Consider the following 23,581-nt stretch of genomic DNA (forward strand, 5'->3'; position numbering starts at 1 on the left):
TTTCAGTGACTCCTGACCCCAAAACAGAAGTAGGAGAAAGGAAAGTTAGCTTGGGGTGCGGGGGTGGAGCAGCAAAGTAGGGAGGAGAGGCCAGACATAAGGGGGAAGACACGAGAAGAGGAAGGAAGAATGGGAAAAATGAGTGCGAGAAAAGAAGCTGAGAGAAAATGAGGACCAACAGAAAATGAGGACCAACAGAAAATGATAGGCAAAACACATAAAGGGGTGGGCACAGAAGAGAATGGACGGAGAATGCCAACTAAGTTCCAAATGAGAGGAATGCGGGAAGAAGAGCACAGCAAGGCGGAATCAGGGAAACGGTGAGAGGATGGAACTGAGCGCGAGAGGGCCAAAATAAAGCAGACTTGGCCAAGGGAATAGAAGGGGAAAGAAAACATCAGGTGTGCAGCACAGGTTTTCTGTGCGGGGTCACCTTCGAGGCCCAGACCTGCTAGGGCAGCTCCTACCACACCTGGATACTTGAAGAGAAAGAAGGGCGAGGCACATTCTTGCTTAGTCCTGTTCACCGCGGCAATACTTGCTCACAGCAAGAAGCGCCCCCCCTCCACATCCCGAAAAGACAAAACAAGAAGCTCACAGCCAATGTCAGCAGGCTGGAGGAGCACAGTCAGCCAGGGCTGTACTTAGAAGCCTTACAGGGCGAGTGCGTACTTGTCTAGGAGACCCAAACAGCCTGCACGGTAAGGACGGAGATCGTGCGTGTTACAAGCAACCAAACACACGAAAAAAACTCCAATAGAAAACATGATATTAAATGTACTATTATTTCTTCTGTTTCCTTTTTAAGTGTAGCGTCTGCCAGACTGCCATCGCTCGGCCTCTAGCACTGGATGCTTGTGAACACCACCAGCCGCAAAGGCAGCGTTAACGGGACATGTACTCCGAGGTCGAGTGCCACGATGTGATGCAGTCCGTTTCCAGACACTCGTCTTTGTCATCTTGCTTTAGTGTCCAATTTCCTCCCTTCCAGCACCAGTGATCGTAACTGCCAAATCTACTAGAGTTAAAACCAGGAAACCGACATTTTTCGTTGCTGCGTTCTTTAATGACCCGACACTCCACAATTTACTTAAGTACTATCGTAGATCCAGGGATCTGAGACAAATTGGCAGAACCATCCTTCCCTCCTCGACAGCATAGCCATTTCACAGTATACACAGATCTTACGGGATCAGACAGCAGAGCAATCTTTCATGATAAATGTATCCTCTAACCTAAGGCGGGGGTGTCCAACGTACGTCCAGGAGAGCTGGATCCATGTCAGAATTTCAGGTTAGCCATTGTCTAAGTTAGTGAGTTCCATGGAGTTTAGTGGATTTAAATATATCGCATGTCAATCAGGCATGGATCTGCCCTCTTGGATCTAAGTTGGACTCTCTAGCCCAAGGTCTCAAACACATACAACCCAAGAAAATAAAAATGTACATACTCATACGGCAGCATTATCTCCGATTACTCTCGTCTCTCAGGCTCAGGGAGCTATCACTCCAAACATTTACCATTGTACTTAAAAACAATGGCGCAAAAGCAAGCCCTGTCCTATTCTCACATGCTCAGGTGCGTCTGTATGGAGGGTGGGGGCTATCGATGCTCAACATTAGCTCTTAGGGGCCTGTGGCGAGGTGGCCACAGGCCACAGATATCCCTTATGTAATATTAAAGTTCCCCAAAGCCCATTAAGAACAAAACAAAAACCCCGCACATTCCCACTCAACGGACTTGAAGCCTCAGCACAGTTAAAGACAGGAGCCCCACTTCTAGGGGTCAAAGCACCCGTCCAGTTAACCCCCGACTGAACAAACCTCCCGTCAGGTTAGAATGAACAAAGTGGTCAGGAGCCCTGTGCAGAAATCAGGGCCGGGGAGAAAGCAATTAAAAAAGATAGGGTTTCGGGTGGAGCCAGAGGTTCATCGTTCCCAACCCATCTCCTCTGGGGTAGTTGTCCAAGATCCAGAGTAACTGCCACTTCTAAAGCACTCCTGAATGTCCGACGCAGTCACATGGCTCATCTTTGGAGGGGCTGCATCTAAGAACCCGCCACCAAAGGGTTCAAGGACACTCAGGCAAAAGTCACTGGAGGCATCACTCCCGTCAGGGTGGGGCGCAGGCCCCGATACAGCCGCCCCATGTTCATTGCCATTCAACACATTACCCAGAGGCCTTGGCGTGCCTGGGGATGGTCCAAGAAAGTCTAGGAAGCACTGAGATCAGAGGCGGAGTCTCCTTGAGCGTGCAGGCCCCTCTGCAAGCCTACATCTCACTTCTTCTTGGGCTCCTTGCAGGCTACCACGTATCTCTGCGCCACGTTCAGGGGAGGCGAGTATCCGTCGGCATAGGACGTGTCTTCAAAGAGCACCGAGTAGTCGTCCTGCGGCTGTTGGAGAAAAGGGAGACGGCAATCAGTGAAGCAAAATAAGGTTCAATTTGAATGGGGATAAAATGAGATCACACGCTGAAGGGATGGGGAGCGAGTGTATAATAAGGTGGGGGCAAAAGCATAAATACAGGTAAAACAAATCAAGTGCCTTTGGTTTAAGATGGGTTTGCCTGTGGGCAGTGCGCATCAGCGGTTTTAAGGTCCCTTTAATTACGTTTCAGTATGTGAATCTCTGGCACATCTTGTACTTCCACAAGTAGCTAGAGAGAAGTCCCACTGGGCCACCATGAGATAAAGTGTAGCATGTTTCAAAAGGTATAGTCTGACCCCAAAAGGCAGTGTTCCTAGAAGCAGTTGATAAGGGGCTGTTCAGGATGTTTTCTTAGGGGCGAATAAAGTCAGGGAGTAATACTCACAACAAATGGACTAGCAGATGCCTATACAGCTTACAGTTACAGTCGCTTTTCATCACCATGTTACCAACCACACTGTCCCCACCACCCCTCATGTTCTGATTAGTTAACAGCTGTAGTGATAAAGTGTTGAAAGGTTAACTGGACCTTTTTAGGTCGAGCCTGAGCAGCGCGCGCTGCTCTGTGAGGCATGCTGTAGTCCGGTATGGACTTGAAGCACCGCCCACTCTCCACCCATATTTTTAATTGGCTTGTCCACTGTAAAATGTGTTTTCTAATTGTTCAATAGGCTTAGTAGTTCCTCCTTGTCTTATTTTGTAACCTCCCATGAGGACATCCAGTTACGTGTGTTGTTACTCGGTAGGCTTACATTACAGCTCTGAGCACTATTTTCTCGAACAGCAGGCAGGAAGTCTCGCATGTGCAAGATTTTAAGCTATTGGCATTGTAAATGACAATGCCTTTTATCTATCAGTTTTAAAAACACTTAAATAAAAGTCATCATTAACAATGCCAATAGCTCAAACTCTTGTACATGCGAGACCTACTGTATTGCGAATGCTTGTTTGCGACCTCTAAATGATTACTTGGTGTTTGTTTAGTAGAGCTAAGCTCTTTCCTTCTGCAGTTGCAAACAGAGTTCTCAGTAAGAAGAGAGTGGAATGTGGACAGGCGAGTCTCTGTGTCTGGTGGACTCTGCTGTATTAGGAAAAGTGAACTGTCAAGCAATCTGTAGAGGGGGAGGACCACTTCTTGTGGATTCTGTCACTTCAAGGGCCTGGAACTTGTGGTCATCTTACAAGTAAGGGCACAATAATTTAATAAAACACATTGACACCTCGTTCGGTGCCACTTCAAGACGCACAGCCGTTAAAAAATGAATCCAATCAATCAAAAATTGCTACTTCTTAACTTGTTAATTTGTCCATAATTTACTCCTTATCTTTTTTCTTCTTAATTATTCAATCCATTTTACTCGTTCCATTAAAAACGTAGGAAGCGTTCTGGTTTCCACATGCCACATCTTTATTAAAAGTGACCCAATGCATTTCGGGATAAAATCCCTTCGTCAGGGGTATCTAGAATACAAAATTAATATTGAAAAACGTTGACATCATTATGCCCTCTTAATACAATAACGCAGAGTTATCAATGTGTCTGCCTGTGTTTTCATTACAGCAACTCATGCATAAGTATCCATCTAACTCAGTCATAGCAATGTATAATCTTTCTGCTTCACATAACGACCATCACCCCAAACGTAGTCCTTAAACCTACTTTGCGTAATTCTTAATTCTCACGTCTACTTTCAACCCGTACTTAATAAAGCTTTACGCAACAAAAACGCTTACCGTGGCACGTGTTTTGTTAATGTTGTTACGCGCAACTGGTCGGAGCGCGAATCATGCTTGCACGCCAAAGACAGTTTGAAGGAGTACATGATTCTAAATTCCTGAGTACGCCGGTGTGCATCTCACTATATAATGTGTATACCAGATACTGTCCGACTGTGAGATTGCACCCTTAAGGAAATTGGTATGAGTACAAAGAGAACAAAGGAAGCGTCAATGGAACTGAACAATAAGACTCTGAACGCAGGAGCGGGTTTTTTTCGGCCACAATGGAAGCGTATTGACATCAAAAACAAGATCAGCATTCTACATTAACCCCTTCTGTGCCCATGACGAGATGGTCTCGTCATGGAGCACAGTCGCGCTGTGCCCATGACGAGACCATCTCGTCATGGGACCCACCCTTGGGGGAAGCGCTGGCGCTCCCCCCGTGATTGGTTGATCTTTTTTTTTTTTACTGGGGAGGCAGGGGAAGACCTTCCCCTGCCTCCCCCCCCCGCCCGCGTCATCAATGACGTCAGCGCGCGAGGCACGCTGACGTCATCGGAGCCTTCCCCTTTGCTCTCCGAGGCGCAGGAAGCCATTTGCTTCCTGCACGTCGGAGAGTAAAGGTCAGTTTTGGGGCTGGAGAGGGGGGCTATATTGTGATCGGTGGGTGCTGGTAGCGTAGGGGGGTGGGGGGTGAAATGAAATGAGGCAGAGGGGTTGCAAAGTGCCCTGATTTTTTTTTTTCGTATACAAATACACCAGCATCACAGAGTTTGCCAGTGAAGTGCTACTTTCGTTTACTCGTCTAACGTTGAAGAGCATTGTTGTTCCCAGGGGGGGGCGAAATAAAGTGAGACAGAGGGGTTGCAAAGTGGCCAGATTGATTTTATTTGCTTCCAAGTACACCAGCATCAGAGTTTGCCAGTGAAGTGCTACTTTCGTTTACTCGTCTAACTTTGAACAGCATGGTTGTTCCCAGGGGGGGCAAAATAAAGTAAGACAGAGGGGTTGCAAAGTGGCCAGATTGATTTTATTTGCATCCAAGTACACCAGCATCAGAGTTTGCCAGTGAAGTGCTACTTTCGTTTTCTCGTCTAACTTTGAACAGCATTATTGTACCAAGGGGGGGCGAAATAAAGTAAGACAGAGGGGTTGCAAAGTGGCCAGATTGATTTTATTTGCATCCAAGTACACCAGCATCAGAGTTTGCCAGTGAAGTGCTACTTTCGTTTTCTCGTCTTCCTTTGAACAGTATTGTTGTTCCCAGGGGGGGGGGGGGGGGCAAATAAAGTAAGACAGAGGGGTTGCAAAGTGGCCAGATTGATTTTATTTGCATCCAAGTACACCAGCATCAGAGTTTGCTAGTGAAGTGCTACTTTCGTTTTCTCGTCTTCCTTTGAACAGTATTGTTGTCCCCAGGGGGGGGCGAAATAAAGTAAGACAGAGGGGTTGCAAAGTGGCCAGAGTGATTTTATTTGCATCCAAGTACACCAGCATCAGAGTTTGCCAGTGAAGTGCTACTTTCGTTTTCTCGTCTTCCTTTGAACAGTATTGTTGTTCCCAGGGGGGGCGAAATAAAGTAAGACAGAGGGGTTGCAAAGTGGCCAGATCGATTTTATTTGCATCCAAGTACACCAGCATCAGAGTTTGCCAGTGTAGTGCTACTTCCGTTTTCTCGTCTTCCTTTGAACAGCATTGTTGTTTCCAGGGTGGGAGAGTGTACCATTTCTGGAGGTACTGCAATACCTGGTTGATGGGTGAATCGGAAAACACAATGTGCACCATGGTTCTGTGTTTATGGATGTGGTCTACCATACTGCTTATGTTTTTTAAGGATGTAAGCAATGGACAGTGAAACGGTTCCCTTCAGGGCCCTCTAGTCATGTCCATAACCTTTCAGGTGAAACCACTCGCTGATTTCTGAATAGTTAGTGAGAGATCGTTTAGGTAACCATGTTGTTTCTGCTTACATTTCACATGCTTTGCATTCCCTAGGAGTGTTTTTTTTTTTTTTTTTTAGGCAGCGTATTACTCTTTATCAAGTGCATAATTTGAATTGAGCCACATCCAAGTGTTTATAGCGGGCACAATTAGGTTATAGCTGAAGGCAGTGCGAGTTTCTCTCAGTGGGCAAGTATGGCGTTCAGTGGGGATGTGGCACTATGGCCGGAGCTGTTGAATTTGGAAATGGGGAACCGGGTTCAGCATTCATGACCAGTCCACCACACCACTGTACTGAGGGAGCACATTCCCATGCTAGACCGTAGAAGGCCCCACTAGACCTTAGAAGGCTTGATGTCTTAGCACAAGCAGGTGTACTGTAGTGGTGTCAACTTACAAAAGAGTACAAAGTACAAGTAGAGGTATAAAAGTGCAATAAATGGCAGACACGCAAAACACAGGAACACATTGGGTAGGCACTTCTACGGGCATGGAGAACAGAATTTCCTATAATGTAAAGACTTCCTTCACACAATAGAGAGGGTGTGAATTAAGTTTGGAAGTGTCTTTGCAGGAGGAGAACTTTGAGGTTAGTTTTGAAGGACTGGGAAGAGGGAGGGGGTGGTCCGGAGCTGAGGCTCAGTTCCAGATTCTCGCCGCGTTGCTTGTAAAGGATTGGGCCATCGATCTTTCCTTTTTGAAAGTGGGAGGTTCAAGCAATAAATTTTGCGCAGTACGTGATGGTCTAGAGCATTATATGCATATGTTACAATAAAGTTTTTTTTCTTCTTTTTATTCTCGTCTAAAGCTTTTCAACGGTGGCTGTTCTGCAGTTTTGTGTAGTTGCATTGTGTTGGTAAGAAATCTTTTGTTGTTGTATTTACACCAAATGAGTAATAATATAATGTCTGAATGAATTTTTTTGTAAGTGATGTCATAATGGCGGCATATTTAGTTAGTGGTTTGAGCATGAAATTCTTTGCGATGTGTTTTGCATAGTCTTATGTGTAATTGCTTTTCTCTTTCTTTTTTAGTGGGATATTGTTGATCCATACTGTGTCTGTACAGAGTTGGTGGTGGGGAGTAGTTTAGCTGCCTCTGGCAAGTGAGTGGTATTGTTTTGGAGTATATTTGAGTTTTTGATAAAGGTGCTTTTTGTTTATTACTTATTTTACAAAGAGTTTGTTGTTGTTGACTTGTTTGACAAGTTACCTTTATTAGTAAGCAATATGGCTAGCCGTAGAATGGCTGCTCAACAGGTGGTCGGTATGCTTCTTGAATCTTCCTCTGAGCATGATTATGAGACTGACAGTGCGTCTGAGGGAGAGGAGGGAGGGGAAGATTCTGGCAGTGAGTTTTCACTCAACATGGAATCATCAGATGATGAAGGTACTCTCAGTGCAGATGAAGGTACTCTTGGTGTGGATGAAGCAACTCTCAGTGCGGATGAAGTGCCTGTCTTAGAGGAGGAAACTGCTGTGCCGATGGTGCAAGAGGCATCTGGATTGCAGTCTGAGGCTGCTAGGCTTCCTACTGGAAGTGCTGGACTTTGGGTTGATCCAAACATGGTGCAGCCGGTGTTGCCTGCCTTTAGCGGTGATGCAGGGTGTACAGTGAATTGTGAAAACCTTTTGCCTATACAGTTTTTTCAGTTGTTTATGGATGATGTATTTTTGGGTGAGATTGTTGAGCAGACAAATTTGTATGCTGAACAGTTTTTGAGGAACAACAGCGACAAACTTAGGCCCCAGTCTAGAGCTACCCAGTGGACTCCCACATATCTGGAAGAGATTAAGAAGTTTTTGGGTTTGACTTTATTGATAGGTGTGGTAAGGAAGCCAACCTTGGCTTCATATTGGTCTACTAGCCCCTTGTTGGCAACTGCCATATTTCCTGCAGTTATGACTCGTAATCGGTATTTACTTTTGCTACGTATGCTGCATTTTGTTGATAATTCTATGGCGTTGCCACGAGATCACCCTGACTGTGACCGTCTGTTTAAGATTCGGCCCGTTCTTGATCACTTTGTGGATCGATTTTCTGAGATCTATACTCCAGGGAAAGAAATATCTATTGATGAGTCTTTGGTCTTGTTCAAGGGCCGTTTGGTTTTTAGGCAGTACATCCCTAGCAAGAGGGCAAGCTATGGAATTAAGCTGTATATGTTGTCTGAGAGTAGGACAGGATATGTTTTTAATTTTCGTTTGTACACTGGTAGAGATTCTACTATTGACCCCCCAGGTTGTCCGTCCACTTTTGGAGTTGCAGAGAAAATTGTGTGGGATCTTGCTAGGAGACTGTTTAACAGAGGCCACCATTTGTACCTTGATAACTTCTATACTGCTGTGCAATTATTTAAGGAATTGTATAAAGTGGACACTTTTGCATATGGCACAATCCGCTCTAACCGTAAAGCTTATCCGAAAGAGCTTGTTTGCAAAAAAACTTCAGAGGGGGCAGTGCAGTTCCTTGCATAGTGATGAACTACTAGCTGTAAAATTTGTGGACAGGAGGGATGTGTACATGCTGACTACCATCCATGATGAGAGTACTTCACCTGTGGCTGTTTGGGGTCAGGTTGCTGAAGTGCGCAAACCTGTGTGCATTCTAGACTACAATAAGCACATGGGTGGTGTTGACAGAGTAGATCAGAGGTTGGAACCTTACTCTGCTATTCGGAAGGCTTATGGTTGGTATAAGAAGTTGTCCATCCATTTCTTCGAATTAGCAATGTTCAATGCTTTTATTGTGTTCAAGGAGTGTTCTCCTGCATCAAAGTTGACATTTCTTCAGTTTCAGCACTCTGTGATAGCTAGCCTTGTTGTTGTGGAACAGGCAAGTGTTCCTAGATTTGGAGTGGTGGAGGATGTGGTTCGATTGAAAGATCGCCACTTTCCTGATTTCATCCCTCCCACACCGGCAAAAGATTTTCCCACTAGGAGATGCAGGGTCTGTTGGCGAAGAGGTACGCGGAAGGAGATTCGTATGTACTGCCCCGACTGTCCATCTAAACCTGGGCTGTGTGTCCCTGCTTGTTTTAGAGCGTACCATACGCAAAAGAATTTTTGGGAGCATTCATGAGTGGTAAAGTTAACTGATTGGTTTGTATTCTTTGAAAAATTTGATTCTGTTTCAAGGTTGGAGTTAGTGCAATGTGTTTAGTTTCTGATTTTGTGTTTGTAGATTTGTATCTATTTGTGATTTGTTTGTGTTTTTATTTTTGTCTAAAAAAATCCTAAATGTGTTGGCAGTGTGTGTGGACTGGCACTTCTTTGGCGGTGTACATGGAATGGTGCTTGGCTGGCGGTGTGCATGGACTGGTGCTTGGCTGGTGGTGTGCGTGGACTGGTGTTTGGCTGGCGGTGTGCGTGGACTGGTGCTTGGCTGGCGGTGTGTGTGGACTGGTGCTTGGCTGGCTGTGTGCGTGGACTGGTGCTTGGCTGGCGGTGTGCGTGGACTGGTGCTTGGCTGGCGGTGTGCGTGGACTGGTGCTTGGCTGGCGGTGTGCGTGGACTGGTGCTTGGCTGGCGGTGTGCGTGGACTGGCGATTGGCTGGTGGTGTGCCTGGACTGGCTCTTGGCTAGCGGTGTGCGTGGACTGGTGTTTAGCTAGCGGTGTGCGTGGACTGGCGCTCGGCTAGCGGTGTGCGTGGACTGGCGCTCGGCTGGCTGTGTGTGAGTAGTGACTTGCTGCTGGTCACTACAGACACTGCTAGCTGAGTGCCACTCCACGCAATCCATCTGCTTGTGTAGTTGCTGTGTCAGGAATGTGGGCGTGTGAAAGTGATGGGCTCTTGAATGGCGCTGTGTGCTGGTGTGAGTTTTGTTATGTGATGGGCCTGCGGCTGGCGGTGTGAATGGTTTTGTATGTCTCACACGTATGAAAGGTGTATGAATGGCCTGTAAAGAGGTTGGTGCCTTGTCGTGGCTTTACAGCTCACGAGCTGTGAGTCAATGGTTCAGTTTCTCGCCCTTTCAATTATTAACAGTGCATTTCATTTTTGTGAAATCACTTGCTAATACAATTGTATATTCTGAACCATCACTCACCCTCGTGCCAAATCCAACCAGTATGTGTGTGTGCTTGAGGATTAGATGGCTGTGCAGTAATATTTGCCTTTCTGAAGCAGGGTGTACCTTGTCCCTTTTGTGAATTTTGTAATGTGTTGTTTTTGTGCCTGGTGGTGCGAATGGTCTTGTGTGTATCACGTATGAAAGGTTTGTGAATGGCCTGTAAAGCGGTTGGTGCCTTGCCGTGGCTTTACAGCTCACGAGCTGCGAGTCATTGGTTCAGTTTTTTCTCCATTGAATTATTGACAGTGCATTTCATTTTTGTGAAATCTCTTGTTAATAAAATTTAATATACTGAACCATCAATCGCCCTCGTGCCAAATCCAACCAGTATGTGTGTGCGTTTGAGGAATAGGTGGCTGTGCAGGATTCTTTGTCTTTTTAGTTTCTCTGCCAAGGTGTATGTTCCATGTAAAAATAACCCACCAACTGTAGATATTGTCGTAAACCCATGGGAGTTCATGGTGATGTCTCTCTTGTGAATTCCAAAAGGTTTTTTATCCTCAATGTCCTACAAACCTCAAAATATCTGTAACATTGTCCATGCAATATTGTGCCGAAATTCTCACGTTGTAGAAACAATGTCAAAACGTTCTGGTTTTGCAAGGGGGTCAACTGTCTTTTTGGCCCGTGCTCGGCGGCCATCTAGGGAAACCTACCAAACCCATACATTTCTGAAAACTAGACACCCGGGGGGCTTCCAGGGAGGTATGGCTTGCGTGGATCCCCCAACGTTTCCTTACCCAGAATCCCCTGCAAACCTCAATTTTAGCTGAAAAAAATCACTTTTTTCACACTTTTTTGTGTGGGAAAGTTGTGGCATCACCGGGCTCACTCAAATTTCACACCTCCCAGCGTTCCCCCTGGGTCTCCCGGTAAAAATGATGCCTCACTTCTGTGGGAGGCCCAAGTACCCGCGACAGGCAAGGGCCCAAAACGTAGTGATGCGACATCAACATTGCCTATCTCAAAACCACCTAGTTTTGCAAGGGGGGTCTCTTGGGTTTTTGGCCCGCTGCACGGCGGCCATCTAGGGAAACCTACCAAACCCATACATTTCTGAAAACTAGACACCCGGGGGCTTCCAGGGAGGTATGGCTTGCGTGGATCCCCCAACGTTTCCTTACCCAGAATCCCCTGCAAACCTCAATTTTAGCTGAAAAAATCACCTTTTTCACACTTTTTTGTGTGGGAAAGTTGTGGCATCACCGGGCTCACTCATATTTCCCACCTCCCAGTGTTCCCCTGGGTCTCCCGGTAAAAATGGTGCCTCACTTGTGTGGGAGGCCCAAGTACCCGCGACAGGCAAGGGCCTAAAACGTAGTGATGCGACATCAACATTGCCTATCCCAAATGTTGCATCACTACGTTTTGGGCCCTTGCCTGTCGCGGGTACTTGTGCCTCCCACACAAGTGAGGCACCATTTTTACCGGGAGACCCAGGGGAACGCTGGGAAGGTGTGAAATTTGAGTGAGTCCGGTGATGCCACAACTTTCCCACACAAAAAAGTGTGAAAAAAGTGATTTTTTCAGCTAAAATTGAGGTTTGCAGGGGATTCTGGGTAAGGAAACATTGGGGGATCCACGCAAGACATACCTCCCTGGAAGCCCCCGGGTGTCTAGTTTTCAGAAATGTATGGGTTTGGTAGGTTTCCCTAGATGGCCGCCGTGCACCGGGCCAAAAACCCAAGAGACCCCCCTTGCAAAACCAGGTGGTTTTGAGATAGGCAATGTTGATGTCGCATCACTACGTTTTGGGCCCTTGCCTGTCGCGGGTACTTGGGCCTCCCACACAAGTGAGGTACCATTTTTACCGGGAGACCCAGGGGAACGCTGGCAGGTGTGAAATTTGAGTGAGCCCGGTGATGCCACAACTTTCCCACACAAAAAAGTGTGAAAAAAGTGATTTTTTCAGCTAAAATTGAGGTTTGCAGGGGATTCTGGGTAAGGAAACGCTGGGGGATCCACGCAAGCCGTACCTCCCTAGAAGCCCCCAGGTGTCTAGTTTTCAGAAATGTATGGGTTTGGTAGGCTTCCCTAGATGGCCGCCGTGCACCGGGCCAAAAACCCAAGTGAACCCCTTGCAAAATCAGGTGGTTTTGAGATAGGCAATTTTGATGTCACCTCACTATGTTTTGCGCAGTTTCCTGTCGCGGGCACTAGGCCGACCCACACAAGTGAGGTACCGTTTTTCTCGTAAGACTTTGGGGAACGCGGGGTGGGTGGAAATTTGTGGATCCACGCAGATTCCGGAACTTTCCACGTCAGAAATGTGGGGAAAATGTTTTTTTTGGACAATTTTTTAGGTTTGCAAAGGATTCTGGGTAACAGACCCTGGTGGGAGGCAGTCAAGTCGCCCCATCCTGGATTCCCCTGGGTGTCTAGTTTTCAAAAATGTATAGGTTTGCTAGGTTTCCCAAGGTCCCAGCAGAGCTAGGGTTAAAAAAATACAGCTAGTCATTTTTCCAAAAAAGGGTCATTTTTCACTGCGAAATTGAGGTGTGACCAGGTTGCGTTTTGCGCCGTTTCCTGTGGCGGGCACTAGGCCGACCCACACAAGTGAGGTACCGTTTTTCTCGTAAGACTTTGGGGAACGCGGGGTGGGTGGAAATTTGTGGATCCACGCAGATTCCGGAACTTTCCACGACAGAAATGTGGGGAAAATGTGTTTTTTTGGACAATTTTTTAGGTTTGCAAGGGATTCTGGGTAACAGACCCTGGTGGGAGGCAGCCAAGTCACCCCATCCTGGATTCCCCTGGGTGTCTAGTTTTAAAAAATGTATAGGTTTGCTAGGTTTCCCACTGTGCCCACAGAGCTAGGGTTAAAAAACTACAGCTAGTCTTTTTGCCAAAAAAGGGTCATTTTTCACTGCGAAATTGAGGTGTGAACACGTTGCGTTTTGCGCAGTTTCCTGTCGCGGGCACTAGGCCGACCCACACAAGTGAGGTCCAATTTTTCTCGTAAGACTTTGGGGAACGCGGGGTGGGTGGAAATTTGTGGACCCACACAGATTCCGGAACTTTCCACAACAGAAATGTGGGGAAAATGTGTTTTTATTACAAGTTTTTAGGTTTGCAAGGGATTCTGGGTAACAGACCCTGGTGGGAGGCAGTCAAGTCGCCCCATCCTGGATTCCCCTGGGTGTCTAGTTTTCAAAAATGTATAGGTTTGCTAGGTTTCCCCAGGTGCCCGCAGAGCTAGGGTTCAAAAACTACAGCTAGTCATTTTTCCAAAAAAGGGTCATTTTTCACTGCGAAATTGAGGTGTGACCAGGTTGCGTTTTGTGCCGTTTCCTGTGGCGGGCACTAGGCCGACCCACACAAGTGAGGTACCGTTTTTCTCGTAAGACTTTGGGGAACGCAGGGTGGGTGGAAATTTGTGGATCCACGCAGATTCCGGAACTTTCCACGACAGAAATGTGGGGAAAATGTGTTTTTTTTTTTTTACAATTATTTAGGTTTGCAAGGGATTCTGGGTAACAGACCCTGGTGGGAGGCAGCCAAGTCACCCCATCCTGGATTCCCCTGGGTGTCTAGTTTTCAAAAATGTATAGGTTTGCTAGGTTTCCCACTGTGCCCACAGAGCTAGGGTTAAAAAACTACAGCTAGTCTTTTTGCCAAAAAAGGGTCATTTTTCACTGCGAAATTGAGGTGTGACCAGGTTGCGTTTTGTGCAGTTTCCTGTCGCGGGCACTAGGCCGACCCACACAAGTGAGGTACCGTTTTTCTCGTAAGACTTTGGGGAACGCGGGGTGGGTGGAAGTTTGTGGACCCACGCAGATTCCGGAACTTTCCACGACAGAAATGTGGGGAAAATGTGGTTTTTTGGACAATTTTTTAGGTTTGCAAGGGATTCTGGGTAACAGACCCTGGTGGGAGGCAGTCAAGTCACCCCATCCTGGATTCCCCTTGGTGTCTAGTTTTAAAAAATGTATAGGTTTGCTAGGTTTCCCTAGGTGCCCACAGAGGTAGGGTTCAAAAACGACAGCTAGTCATTTTGCCAAAAAAGGGTCATTTTTCACTGCGAAATTGAGGTGTGACCAGGTTGCATTTTGCGCCGTTTCCTGTCGCCGGCACTAGGCCGACCCACACAAGTGAGGTACGGTTTTTCTCGTAAGACTTTGGGGAACGCGGGGTGGGTGGAAATTTGTGGATCCACGCAGATTCCGGAACTTTCCACGACAGAAATGTGGGGAAAACGTGTTTTTTTTGACAATTTTTTAGGTTTGCAAGGGATTCTGGGTAACAGACCCTGGTGGGAGGCAGTCAAGTCACCCCATCCTGGATTCCCCTGGGTGTCTAGTTTTCAAAAATGTATAGGTTTGCTAGGTTTCCCAAGGTGCCCGCAGAGCTAGGGTTCAAAAACTAGAGCTAGGCACTTTGCAAAAAAAGGGTACATTTTCACTGCGATATTGAGTTGTGACCACGTTGCGTTTTGCGCCGTTTCCTGTCGTGGGCACTATGCCTACCCACACAAGTGAGGTACCATTTTTATCGGGAGACTTAGGGTAATTGAGATTTGTAAAGGAACTGTTATTATCTATTGACTTTCCATGCATTTCTGCTTTCCAAATGAAAGATATTGTGTAAAAAAGAAGTCATTCTAAAAAATGACTGATAATTCTCATGCTAGTATGAGTATTCCCAATTTCAGAAATGTGCAAATATCTACTGTTTCTAAACTCTATATTTTGTTCCCATTTCAGAAATACACAGATGTCTTTCATACCGATTTTTCCATGTACACTTTTTTACAGAATAATTACTATATACCCGGTACATAATAAAAAACCATTGCAAGTTACTACTCAGTTTTTGGCTCTGGGTTCGTCGGGTTCTTGGTGAACCTACAAGTCCTATATATCCCCACAACCAGTAATGTCCAGCGGATGCAACGGTATATTGCTTTCAAAGAGCTGTCATAATTAGAAGAAGTTACAGGTGAAAACGTTGACACAAAAGGCTGTTTTTTTCAACTAAATTTCAATTTATCCTACATTTAACTGTTTGTTTCTATAAAAAAACCTTGATGGATCTACACAAATGACCCCTTGCTGAATTCAGAATGTTGTCTTCTTTTCGAAAATGTATAGCTTTCCAGGATCCATTATTGCTTTTGTACCCATTTCTGCCATTAACTGGAAGGAGGTCAAAAGCACAAAAAATAGCAAAAATAGGCTATGTCTCAGAAAAATGCCAAAACTGTGTAAAAAATGTTGGGTTTCTGATAAAAGTCCGGTATCCCCGAAAAGCTGGGAAAATGGTGATTTCAACCCCACAAACCCTTTTTTGATAACATTTGCAGGGACAAACCCAGATGCTTTCATTTGCAGCCCGTTTTTCCAATTTTTCCAAAAAAAAACCCCAAAATTTTGTATTTTGGCTCTTTTCTGGGACCCCTCCAGGGGAATCCACAAACCCTGAGTACCTTTAGAATCCCCATGATGTTGGAAGAAAAGGACGCAAATTTGGCGTGGCTACCTAATGCGGTCAAAAAGTTACAGGGGCCTAAGTGCGCACTACCCCAAATAGCCAAAAAAAGGCCTGGCACAGGAGGGGGGAAAAGGCCTGGCAGCGAAGGGGTTAATTAGTTGTTCATAAACAACAATCAAAGTGTATTTGTTATTATGTTATGCTTTAAACGATACCAGTTATAAGTATGTATTATCTATTAACGACTATGCCAGTTTAAATTTGGGCTGGAAGAGTGAGATAAGACCCGAGTCGTGAGGTTCTGGGAATTGTAGTTTCACACAACACTGGATCAAAGGGTTTAATTCGAAGTTGGTTTTCAGTGTGGGGTGGGCTTGTCGTTTAGTGTGCACGTGGTCATTCACCTGGGGAGAATCAGGGATGTGGGACATACAATGCACCAGTCTCTAGTAGCTGATTCAGTTTAACCTATAAGTAAACCGGGGCTGTGGCGCGTTGTTGAGATGTGCTCAGGAACAGGGCTTAAGAGCGAACTTGGCTTATTTTAAAAGCGTGATGATGCATGTGCCACGGTAAGCGTTTTTGTTGCGTAAAACTATATTAAGTACGGGTTGAAAGTAGACGTGAGAATTAAGAATTACGCAAAGTAGGTTTAAGGACTAAGTTTGGGGTGATGGTCGTTATGTGAAGCAGAAAGATTATACATTGCTATGACGGAGTTAGATGGACACTTATGCATGAGTTGCTGTAATGAAAACACAGGCAGACACATTGATAACTCTGCGTTATAGTATTAAGAGGGCATAATGATGTCAACGTTTTTCAATATCAATTTTGTATTCTAGATACCCCTGACGAAGGGATTTTATCCCGAAATGCATTGGGTCACTTTTAATAAAGATGTGGCATGTGGAAACCAGAACGCTTCCTACGTTTTTAATGGAATGAGTAAAATGGATTGAATAATTAAGAAGAAAAAAAGATAAGGAGTAAATTATGGACAAATTAACAAGTTAAGAAGTAGCAATTTTTGATTGATTGGATTCATTTTTTAACGGCTGTGCATCTAGAAGTGGCACCGAACGAGGTGTCAATGTGTTTTGTTAATGTTGTTACACGCAACTGGACGGAGCGCGAGTCATGCTTGCACGCCAAAGACAGTTTGAAGGAGTACATGATTCTAAATTCCTGTGTATGCCGGTGTGCATCTCACTATATAATGTGTATGCACAATAATTTAATGCCAGCACCAGAGGGGCACAAAGTGTACAAGGATAATGTCAGCAAACAAGTAGACGTGTAGGTGTAATGGTATCACCAAAAGGGAGCAGAAATGTAGTATTAAGAAATCCACTCCACCCACAGTCCCCTCATAATGTTTTTGCAATACAGTACTCTATTGACCTTTGTCGACAACTGTGTGTTTCTAGTCTAAACCCCAAGATATTCAGTAGTGTGAAAATGCTTTGAGTTCATGTGACTTACAGTTAAGTGTAAGTTGGCAAAACAAGCCCTTATTTTTGCCATACCTGTATTCTGCCACGTACAGCTACCATGCAACGAGCAAAATGTTGCATTATTTACTAGTTGCAATGTGTCGGTGTGAGAAAGTGGCTCTGTATATACTGTTCCTTAACCCCTTGGATGCTCATGACGGAGCGGTTCCGTCATGAGCATCAGTTGGGCTGTGCTCATGACGGAACCGCTCCGTCATGAGGACAGCCCCTGGGGGAAGCGCTGGCGCTCCCCCCCTGGGGCACCGATCGTGCCCCCACAGATGGGGATGGCAGCGGAAGAGTTTCCGCTGCCACCCCCGAGACCCCCCACGCTTCCTGGTGGCGTCAGCGCGCACAGCGCACGCCGGCGTCATCAGGAAGTGCTCGGACGCCTGGAAGCCATTTGCTTCCAGGCGTCCACAGCGAGTAGGTGAGTCTTGTGTGTTCCGGTGGGGCGGCGGGGGCCTTTCAGAGCGTATTGAGGCATCGGGGGAGAGGAAAGAGTATTTCCTCTCCCCTGATGTCTCAATACAGGGCATTCCTGCTCCACGATCGCGCACAGCGTCGCAATCGTGGAGCAGGGATGCCCCACTAGACACCAGGGATGTGTTTTATTTTATTTTGGAAGCGACCCCTTGGGTAAGGGTCGCTTCCTGGGGGCCATATATAATTATAAGACTTTTCTGCCCCCTCTGGGGGCAGATCGGTGTTTTTTTTTCGCCGTTTCTGCTCCCAGGGGGGGCAGAAAAGCCCACTAGACACCAGGGATATCATTATTTATGTAGGAAGCGACCCCTTGAGCAAGGGTCGCTTCCTTGGGGCCCTAAATTGTTGGAAGACTTTTCTGCCCCCTCTGGGGGCAGATCGGTGTCATTTGTTTTGCCGTTTCTGCTCCCAGGGGGGGCAGAAAAGCCCACTAGACACCAGGGATCTTATTATTATTGTAGGAAGCGACCCCTTGGGCAAGGGTCGCTTCCTTGGGCGCCTAAATTTTTTGAAGACTTTTCTGCCCCCTCTGGGGGCAGATCGGTGTCATTATTTTGCCGTTTCTGCTCCCAGGGGGGGGCAGAAAAGCCCACTAGACACCAGGGATCTAATTTTTGTTGTAGGAAGCGACCCCTTGGGCAAGGGTCGCTTCCTTGGGCCCCTAATTATTTTGTAGATTTTTCTGCCCCCTCTGGGGGCAGATCGGTTTTATTTTTTCGCCGTTTCTGCTCCCAGGGGGGGGGCAGAAAAGGCCACTAGACACCAGGGAATTAGTTCAAATAAAAATAGAAGTGACCCCTCGCTTCCAGGGTGTAATTTGTTTTCTGGCACACAACCCGATTGACCATTTGGGTAGTGACATAGCATGTTATAATGTTTATTGTTATATTTTTTGTGAATTCCAATTGTAATGTTTTTTTTTTGTTTACTTTTTTGTTCTAGGTGAAGGCTTTTCTTCATTTCACGTTGCAGTTTTGTGACTGGTGGTTCTGCTGTTTGTGTAGTTTGGTAAGAGACTTATTTTTGTACAATGTAAATGTGTTTGATTTCTCTGCCTGTTTTGCAAATGGTGTAATAATAGCAGTATGTTTGGTTTTTGAGTGTCAAAAACTTTTTGCATTGGTGCTCGATGTGTATTTTGTTGTCTTGTGAGTAATTTGTTTTTTTTACTTCTTTCTAGTTTGATATCGTTGGTTTTTGCTGTGTCACTGCAGAGTTGGTTTCTGGTGAGTGCAGCTGTCTCTTGTAATTGGATTGTATAGTTTTTGAGTACATTGATCTTTGTGATAAAGGTACACATTTCTTTACTTACTTGGTTTGCACATTGTTGGTTGTTGTTGACTTGTTTGTGCAGTCTTCTATCTTAGTAAGTATAATGGCTAGCCGCAGGATTACTGCTCAGCAGGTTGTTGGTTTGCTGTTTGAGTCTTCCTCTGACCATGGTTCAGAGACTGACTCTGCATCTGAGGGAGAGGAGGCAGGGGACGATTCTGGCAGTGAGTTTTCTCTCCGTATGGGGTCATCGGATGATGAAGATACTCTTAGTGCGGATGAAGTGCCTGTGTTAGAGGAGGAGACTGATGTGCCGATAGTGCGGCAAGAGGCATCTGGGCTGCAGCCTGCGGCTGCAAGGCTTCCCGTTGGTGTAGTGCGGCAAGAGGCTTCTGGGCTGCAGCCTGCGGCTGCAAGGCTTCCTGTTGGTGTAGTGCGGCAAGAGGCTTCTGGGCTGCAGCCTGCGGCTGCAAGGCTTCCCGTTGGTGTAGTGCGGCAAGAGGCATCTGGGCTGCAGCCTGCGGCTGCAAGGCTTCCCGTTGGTGTAGTGCGGCAAGAGGCTTCTGAGCTGCAGCCTGCGGCTGCAAGACTTCCCGTTGGTGTAGTGCGGCAAGAGGCATCTGGGCTGCAGGCTGGGGCTGCAAGGCTTCCCGTTGAAAGTGATGACCTCTGGGTTGCCCCTGGCATGGTGCAGCCGGCATTGCCAGAGTTTACTGGTGTTCCAGGGCCTAGAGTGAATACTGAAAACTTTTTGCCGGTAAATTTTTTTCAGTTGTTTATGGACGATGTGTTTTTGGCAGAGATTGTTGAGCAGACTAATTTGTATGCCGAACAGTTTTTGAGGGACAACAGTGCCAGTCTTAAGCCACACTCTAGAGCTACCCGGTGGACTCCCACAAATGTTGAAGAAGTTCTTGGGTTTAACTTTTTTGATGGGCTTGCTAAGGAAGCCATCAATGTCTTCATATTGGTCTAGCAGTCCCTTGATGGCAACGTCTATTTTTCCGGCAGTCATGAGTCGTGACAGGTATTTGCTTCTGCTTCGGATGATGCACTTTGTTGATAATGGTTTAGCGTTGCCACGAGATCACCCTGATTGTGACCGTCTTTTTAAGATTAGGCCTGTCCTTGATCACTTTGTTGATCGATTTTCTGAGATTTATGCCCCTGGTAGAGAAATTGCAGTGGATGAGTCTTTGGTGTTGTTCAAGGGCCGCTTGGTTTTTAGGCAATACATTCCTAGTAAGAGGGAACGCTATGGAATAAAGCTGTATATGCTGTGTGACAGTAGGACTGGATATGTCTCTAATTTCAGGGTGTACACCGGTAAGGAATCTAGGTTTAACCTCCCTGGTTGTCCGTCCACTTTTGGAGTGACTGAGAAAATTGTTTGGGAACTTGGTAGAGGAATTTTTAACAAAGGCCACCATTTATATGTAGATAACTTCTACACTGGTGTGCGGTTGTTCAGGGAATTGGCCAAAGTGGACACTGTTGCTTGTGGCACAATCCGCTCTAACCGTAAAGGTTTCCCGAAAGAACTTGTTTGTCAAAAGCTTGTGCGGGGACAGTGCAGTGCGTTGCGTTGCCAGGAGCTTCTTGCTGTGAAGTTTACAGACAGGAGAGATGTCTACATGCTGACTTCCATCCATGATGAAAGCACTGCACCTGTGACTGTTTGGGGTCAGGTCGCTGAAGCGCGCAAACCTGTGTGCATTTTAGACTATAATAGGCACATGGGTGGTGTTGACAGAGTAGATCAGAGGTTGGAACCTTACACTGCTCTTCGTAAGGCTTACATTTGGTACAAGAAGTTGGCTATCCATCTTTTCCACTTGGCAATGTTTAATGCTTTTGTTGTGTTCCAGGATTCTTGCCCTGAGTCAAAGATGACTTTTGCTAAGTTTCAGGAGTCTGTAATAGGCAGCCTTGTTGTAGTGGAACAGGCAAGTGTTCCTAGAGTTGGAGTGGTGGAGGATGTTGCTAGATTGAAAGAACGCCACTTTCCAGATCACATTCCTCCCACACCCGCAACAGATTTTCCCAGTAGGAGATGTAGAGTCTGTTGGCGAAGAGGTTTGCGGAAGGAGAGTCGTATGTACTGCCCCGATTGTCCCTCTCATCCTGCACTGTGTCTCCCTGCTTGTTTCAGAGCGTACCACACGCGAAAAAACTTTTGGGAACATTCATGAGTGGTAAAGTGAACTGGCTGGTCTGTATTCTTTGGAAAATATGATTCTGTTTCACGGTTGGTGTTAGTGCAATGTATTTAGTTGCTGATTTTCTGTTAGAAGATTTGTATCTATTTGCAATTTGTTTGTGTTTTTATTTTTTTCTAAAAAAATCCTAAATGTGATGGCGGTGTGTGTAGGCTTGCGCTTGGCTGTTGGCGTGTGTGGTCTGGCACTTGGTTGGTGGTGTGCGTGGAATGGTGCTTGGCTGGCGGTGCGCGTGGACTGGCGGTGCGCGTGGACTGGCGGTGTGCATGGACTGGCGGTGTGCATGGACTGGTGCGTGGCTGGTGGTGTGCGTGGAATGGTGCTTGGCTGGCGGTGTGCGTGGAATGGTGCTTGGCTGGCGGTGTGCGTGGAATGGTGCTTGGCTGGCGGTGTGCGTGGACTGGTACTTGGCTGGCGGTGTGCGTGGACTGGTGGTGTGTGCGGACTGGTGTTTGGCTGGTGGTGTCCGTGGACTGGAGCTTGGCTGGTGGTGTGCGTGGACTGGAGCTTGGCTGGCGGTGTGCGTGGAATGGTGCTTGGCTGGCGGTGTGCGTGGACTGGTACTTGGCTGGCGGTGTGCGTGGACTGGTGGTGTGTGCGGACTGGTGTTTGGCTGGTGGTGTCCGTGGACTGGAGCTTGGCTGGTGGTGTGCGTGGACTGGAGCTTGGCTGGCGGTGTGCGTGGAATGGTGCTTGGCTGGCGGTGTGCGTGGACTGGTACTTGGCTGGCGGTGTGCGTGGACTGGTGGTGTGTGCGGACTGGTGCTTGGCTGGTGGTGTCCGTGGACTGGAGCTTGGCTGGCGGTGTAGGTGGATTGGCGATTGGCTGCTGGTGTGCCTGGACTGGCGATTGGCTGGCGGTGTGCCTGGACTGGCGCTTGGCTAGCGGTGTGCGTGGACTGGCGTTTGGCTTGCGGTGTGTGTGGACTGGTGCTCGGCTGGCTGTGTGTGAGTAGTGACTTTCTGCTGGTCACTACACACACTGCTAGCTGAGTGCCACTCCACGCAATCCATCAGCCTGTGTAGTTGCTGTGTCTGGATTGTGGGCGTGTGAAAGTGATGGGCCCTTGAATGGCGCTGTGTGCTGGTGTGAGTTTTGTTATGTGATGGGCCCGCGTCTGGCGGTGTGAATGGTTTTGTATGTCTCACACGTATGAAAGGTGTATGAATGGCCTGTAAAGAGGTTGGTGCCTTGTCGTGGCTTTACAGCTCACGAGCTGTGAGTCAATGGTTCAGTTTCTCGCCCTTTCAATTATTACCAGTGCATTTCATGTTTTGTGAAATCACTTGCTAATACAATTTTATCTACTGAACCATCACTCACCCTCGTGCCAAATCCAACCAGTATGTGTGTGTGCTTGCGGATTAGATGGCTGTGCAGTAATATTTGTCTTTCTGAAGCAGGGTGTACCTTGTCCCTTTTTGGTGATTTTTGTACTGTGTTGCTTTTGTACCTGGTGGTGCGAATGGTCTTGTTTGTATCACGTATGAAAGGTGTGTGAATGGCCTGTAAAGTGGTTGGTGCCTTGACGTGGCTTTACAGCTCACGAGCTGCGAGTCATTGGTTTGGTTTTTTGTGAATTTAATTATTGACAGTGCATTTCATTTTTGTGAAATCTCTTGTTAATAAAATTGAATACACTGAACCATGACTCGCCCTCGTGCCAAATCCAACCAGTATGTGTGTGTGTTTGAGGAATAGGCACCATTTTTACCGGGAGACCAAGGGGAACGCTGGGTGGTGGTAAATTTGTGTGAGCCCGGTGATGCCACTACTTTCCCACCCCAAAATGTGTGAAAAAAGTGATTTTTTGAGCAAAAATTGAGGTTTGCAGGGGATTCTGGGTAAGGAAACGTTGGGGGATCCACGCAAGCCATACCTCCCTGGAAGCCGCCGGGTGTCTAGTTTTCAGAAATGCGTGGGTTTAGTAGGTTTCCCTAGGTGCCGGCAGGCCTACGGTTCAAAATCTACAGCTAGTCACTTTGCAAAAAAAAAGGGTCATTTTTCACTGCAAAACCACGTTGCGTTTTGCGCCGTTTCCTGTCGCGGGCACTATGCCGACCCGCACAAGTGAGGTACCATTTTTCTCGTAGGACTTTGGGGAACGCGGGGTGGGTGGAAAATTGTGGATCCACGCAGATTCCAGAACTTTCCATCCCAGAAATGTGGGGAAAATGTGTTTTTTTTGTCAATTTTTTACGTTTGCAAGGGATTCTGGGTAACAGACCATGGTGGGAGGCAGTCAAGTCACCCCATCCTGGATTCCCCTGGGTGTCTAGTTTTCAAAAATGTATAGGTTTGCTAGGTTTCCCTAGGTGCCGGCAGGGCTAGGGTTCAAAATCTACAGCTAGTCACTTTGCCAAAAAAAGGGTCATTTTTCACTGCAAAACCACGTTGCGTTTTGCGCCGTTTCCTGTCGCGGGCACTAGGCCGACCCGCACAAGTGAGCTACCATTTTTCTCGTAGGACTTTGGGGAACGCGGGGTGGGTGGAAATTTGTGGATCCACGCAG

The 23,581-nt window shown here is 46.7% G+C and overlaps 1 protein-coding gene across 6 annotated transcripts in view; it reads right to left on the minus strand.

Moving 5' to 3' along the window:
• Window positions 1-1,044: 1,044 nt before the first annotated feature.
• Window positions 1,045-23,581, minus strand: part of SGF29 (SAGA complex associated factor 29) — a 233,083-nt gene continuing 210,546 nt past the window's right edge. For all 6 annotated transcript variants that reach the window (XM_085618872.1, XM_085618871.1, XM_085618870.1 and 3 more), the window contains exon 10: window positions 1,045-2,395. In XM_085618872.1, the coding sequence (XP_085474998.1) occupies window positions 2,279-2,395 (117 nt within the window). In that variant the 3' untranslated portion in view covers window positions 1,045-2,278. The remainder of the gene's footprint in view (window positions 2,396-23,581) is intronic.

This window comes from Triturus cristatus, chromosome 7, assembly GCF_964204655.1.
Source record: "Triturus cristatus chromosome 7, aTriCri1.1, whole genome shotgun sequence".
Taxonomy (NCBI): Eukaryota; Metazoa; Chordata; class Amphibia; order Caudata; family Salamandridae; genus Triturus; species Triturus cristatus.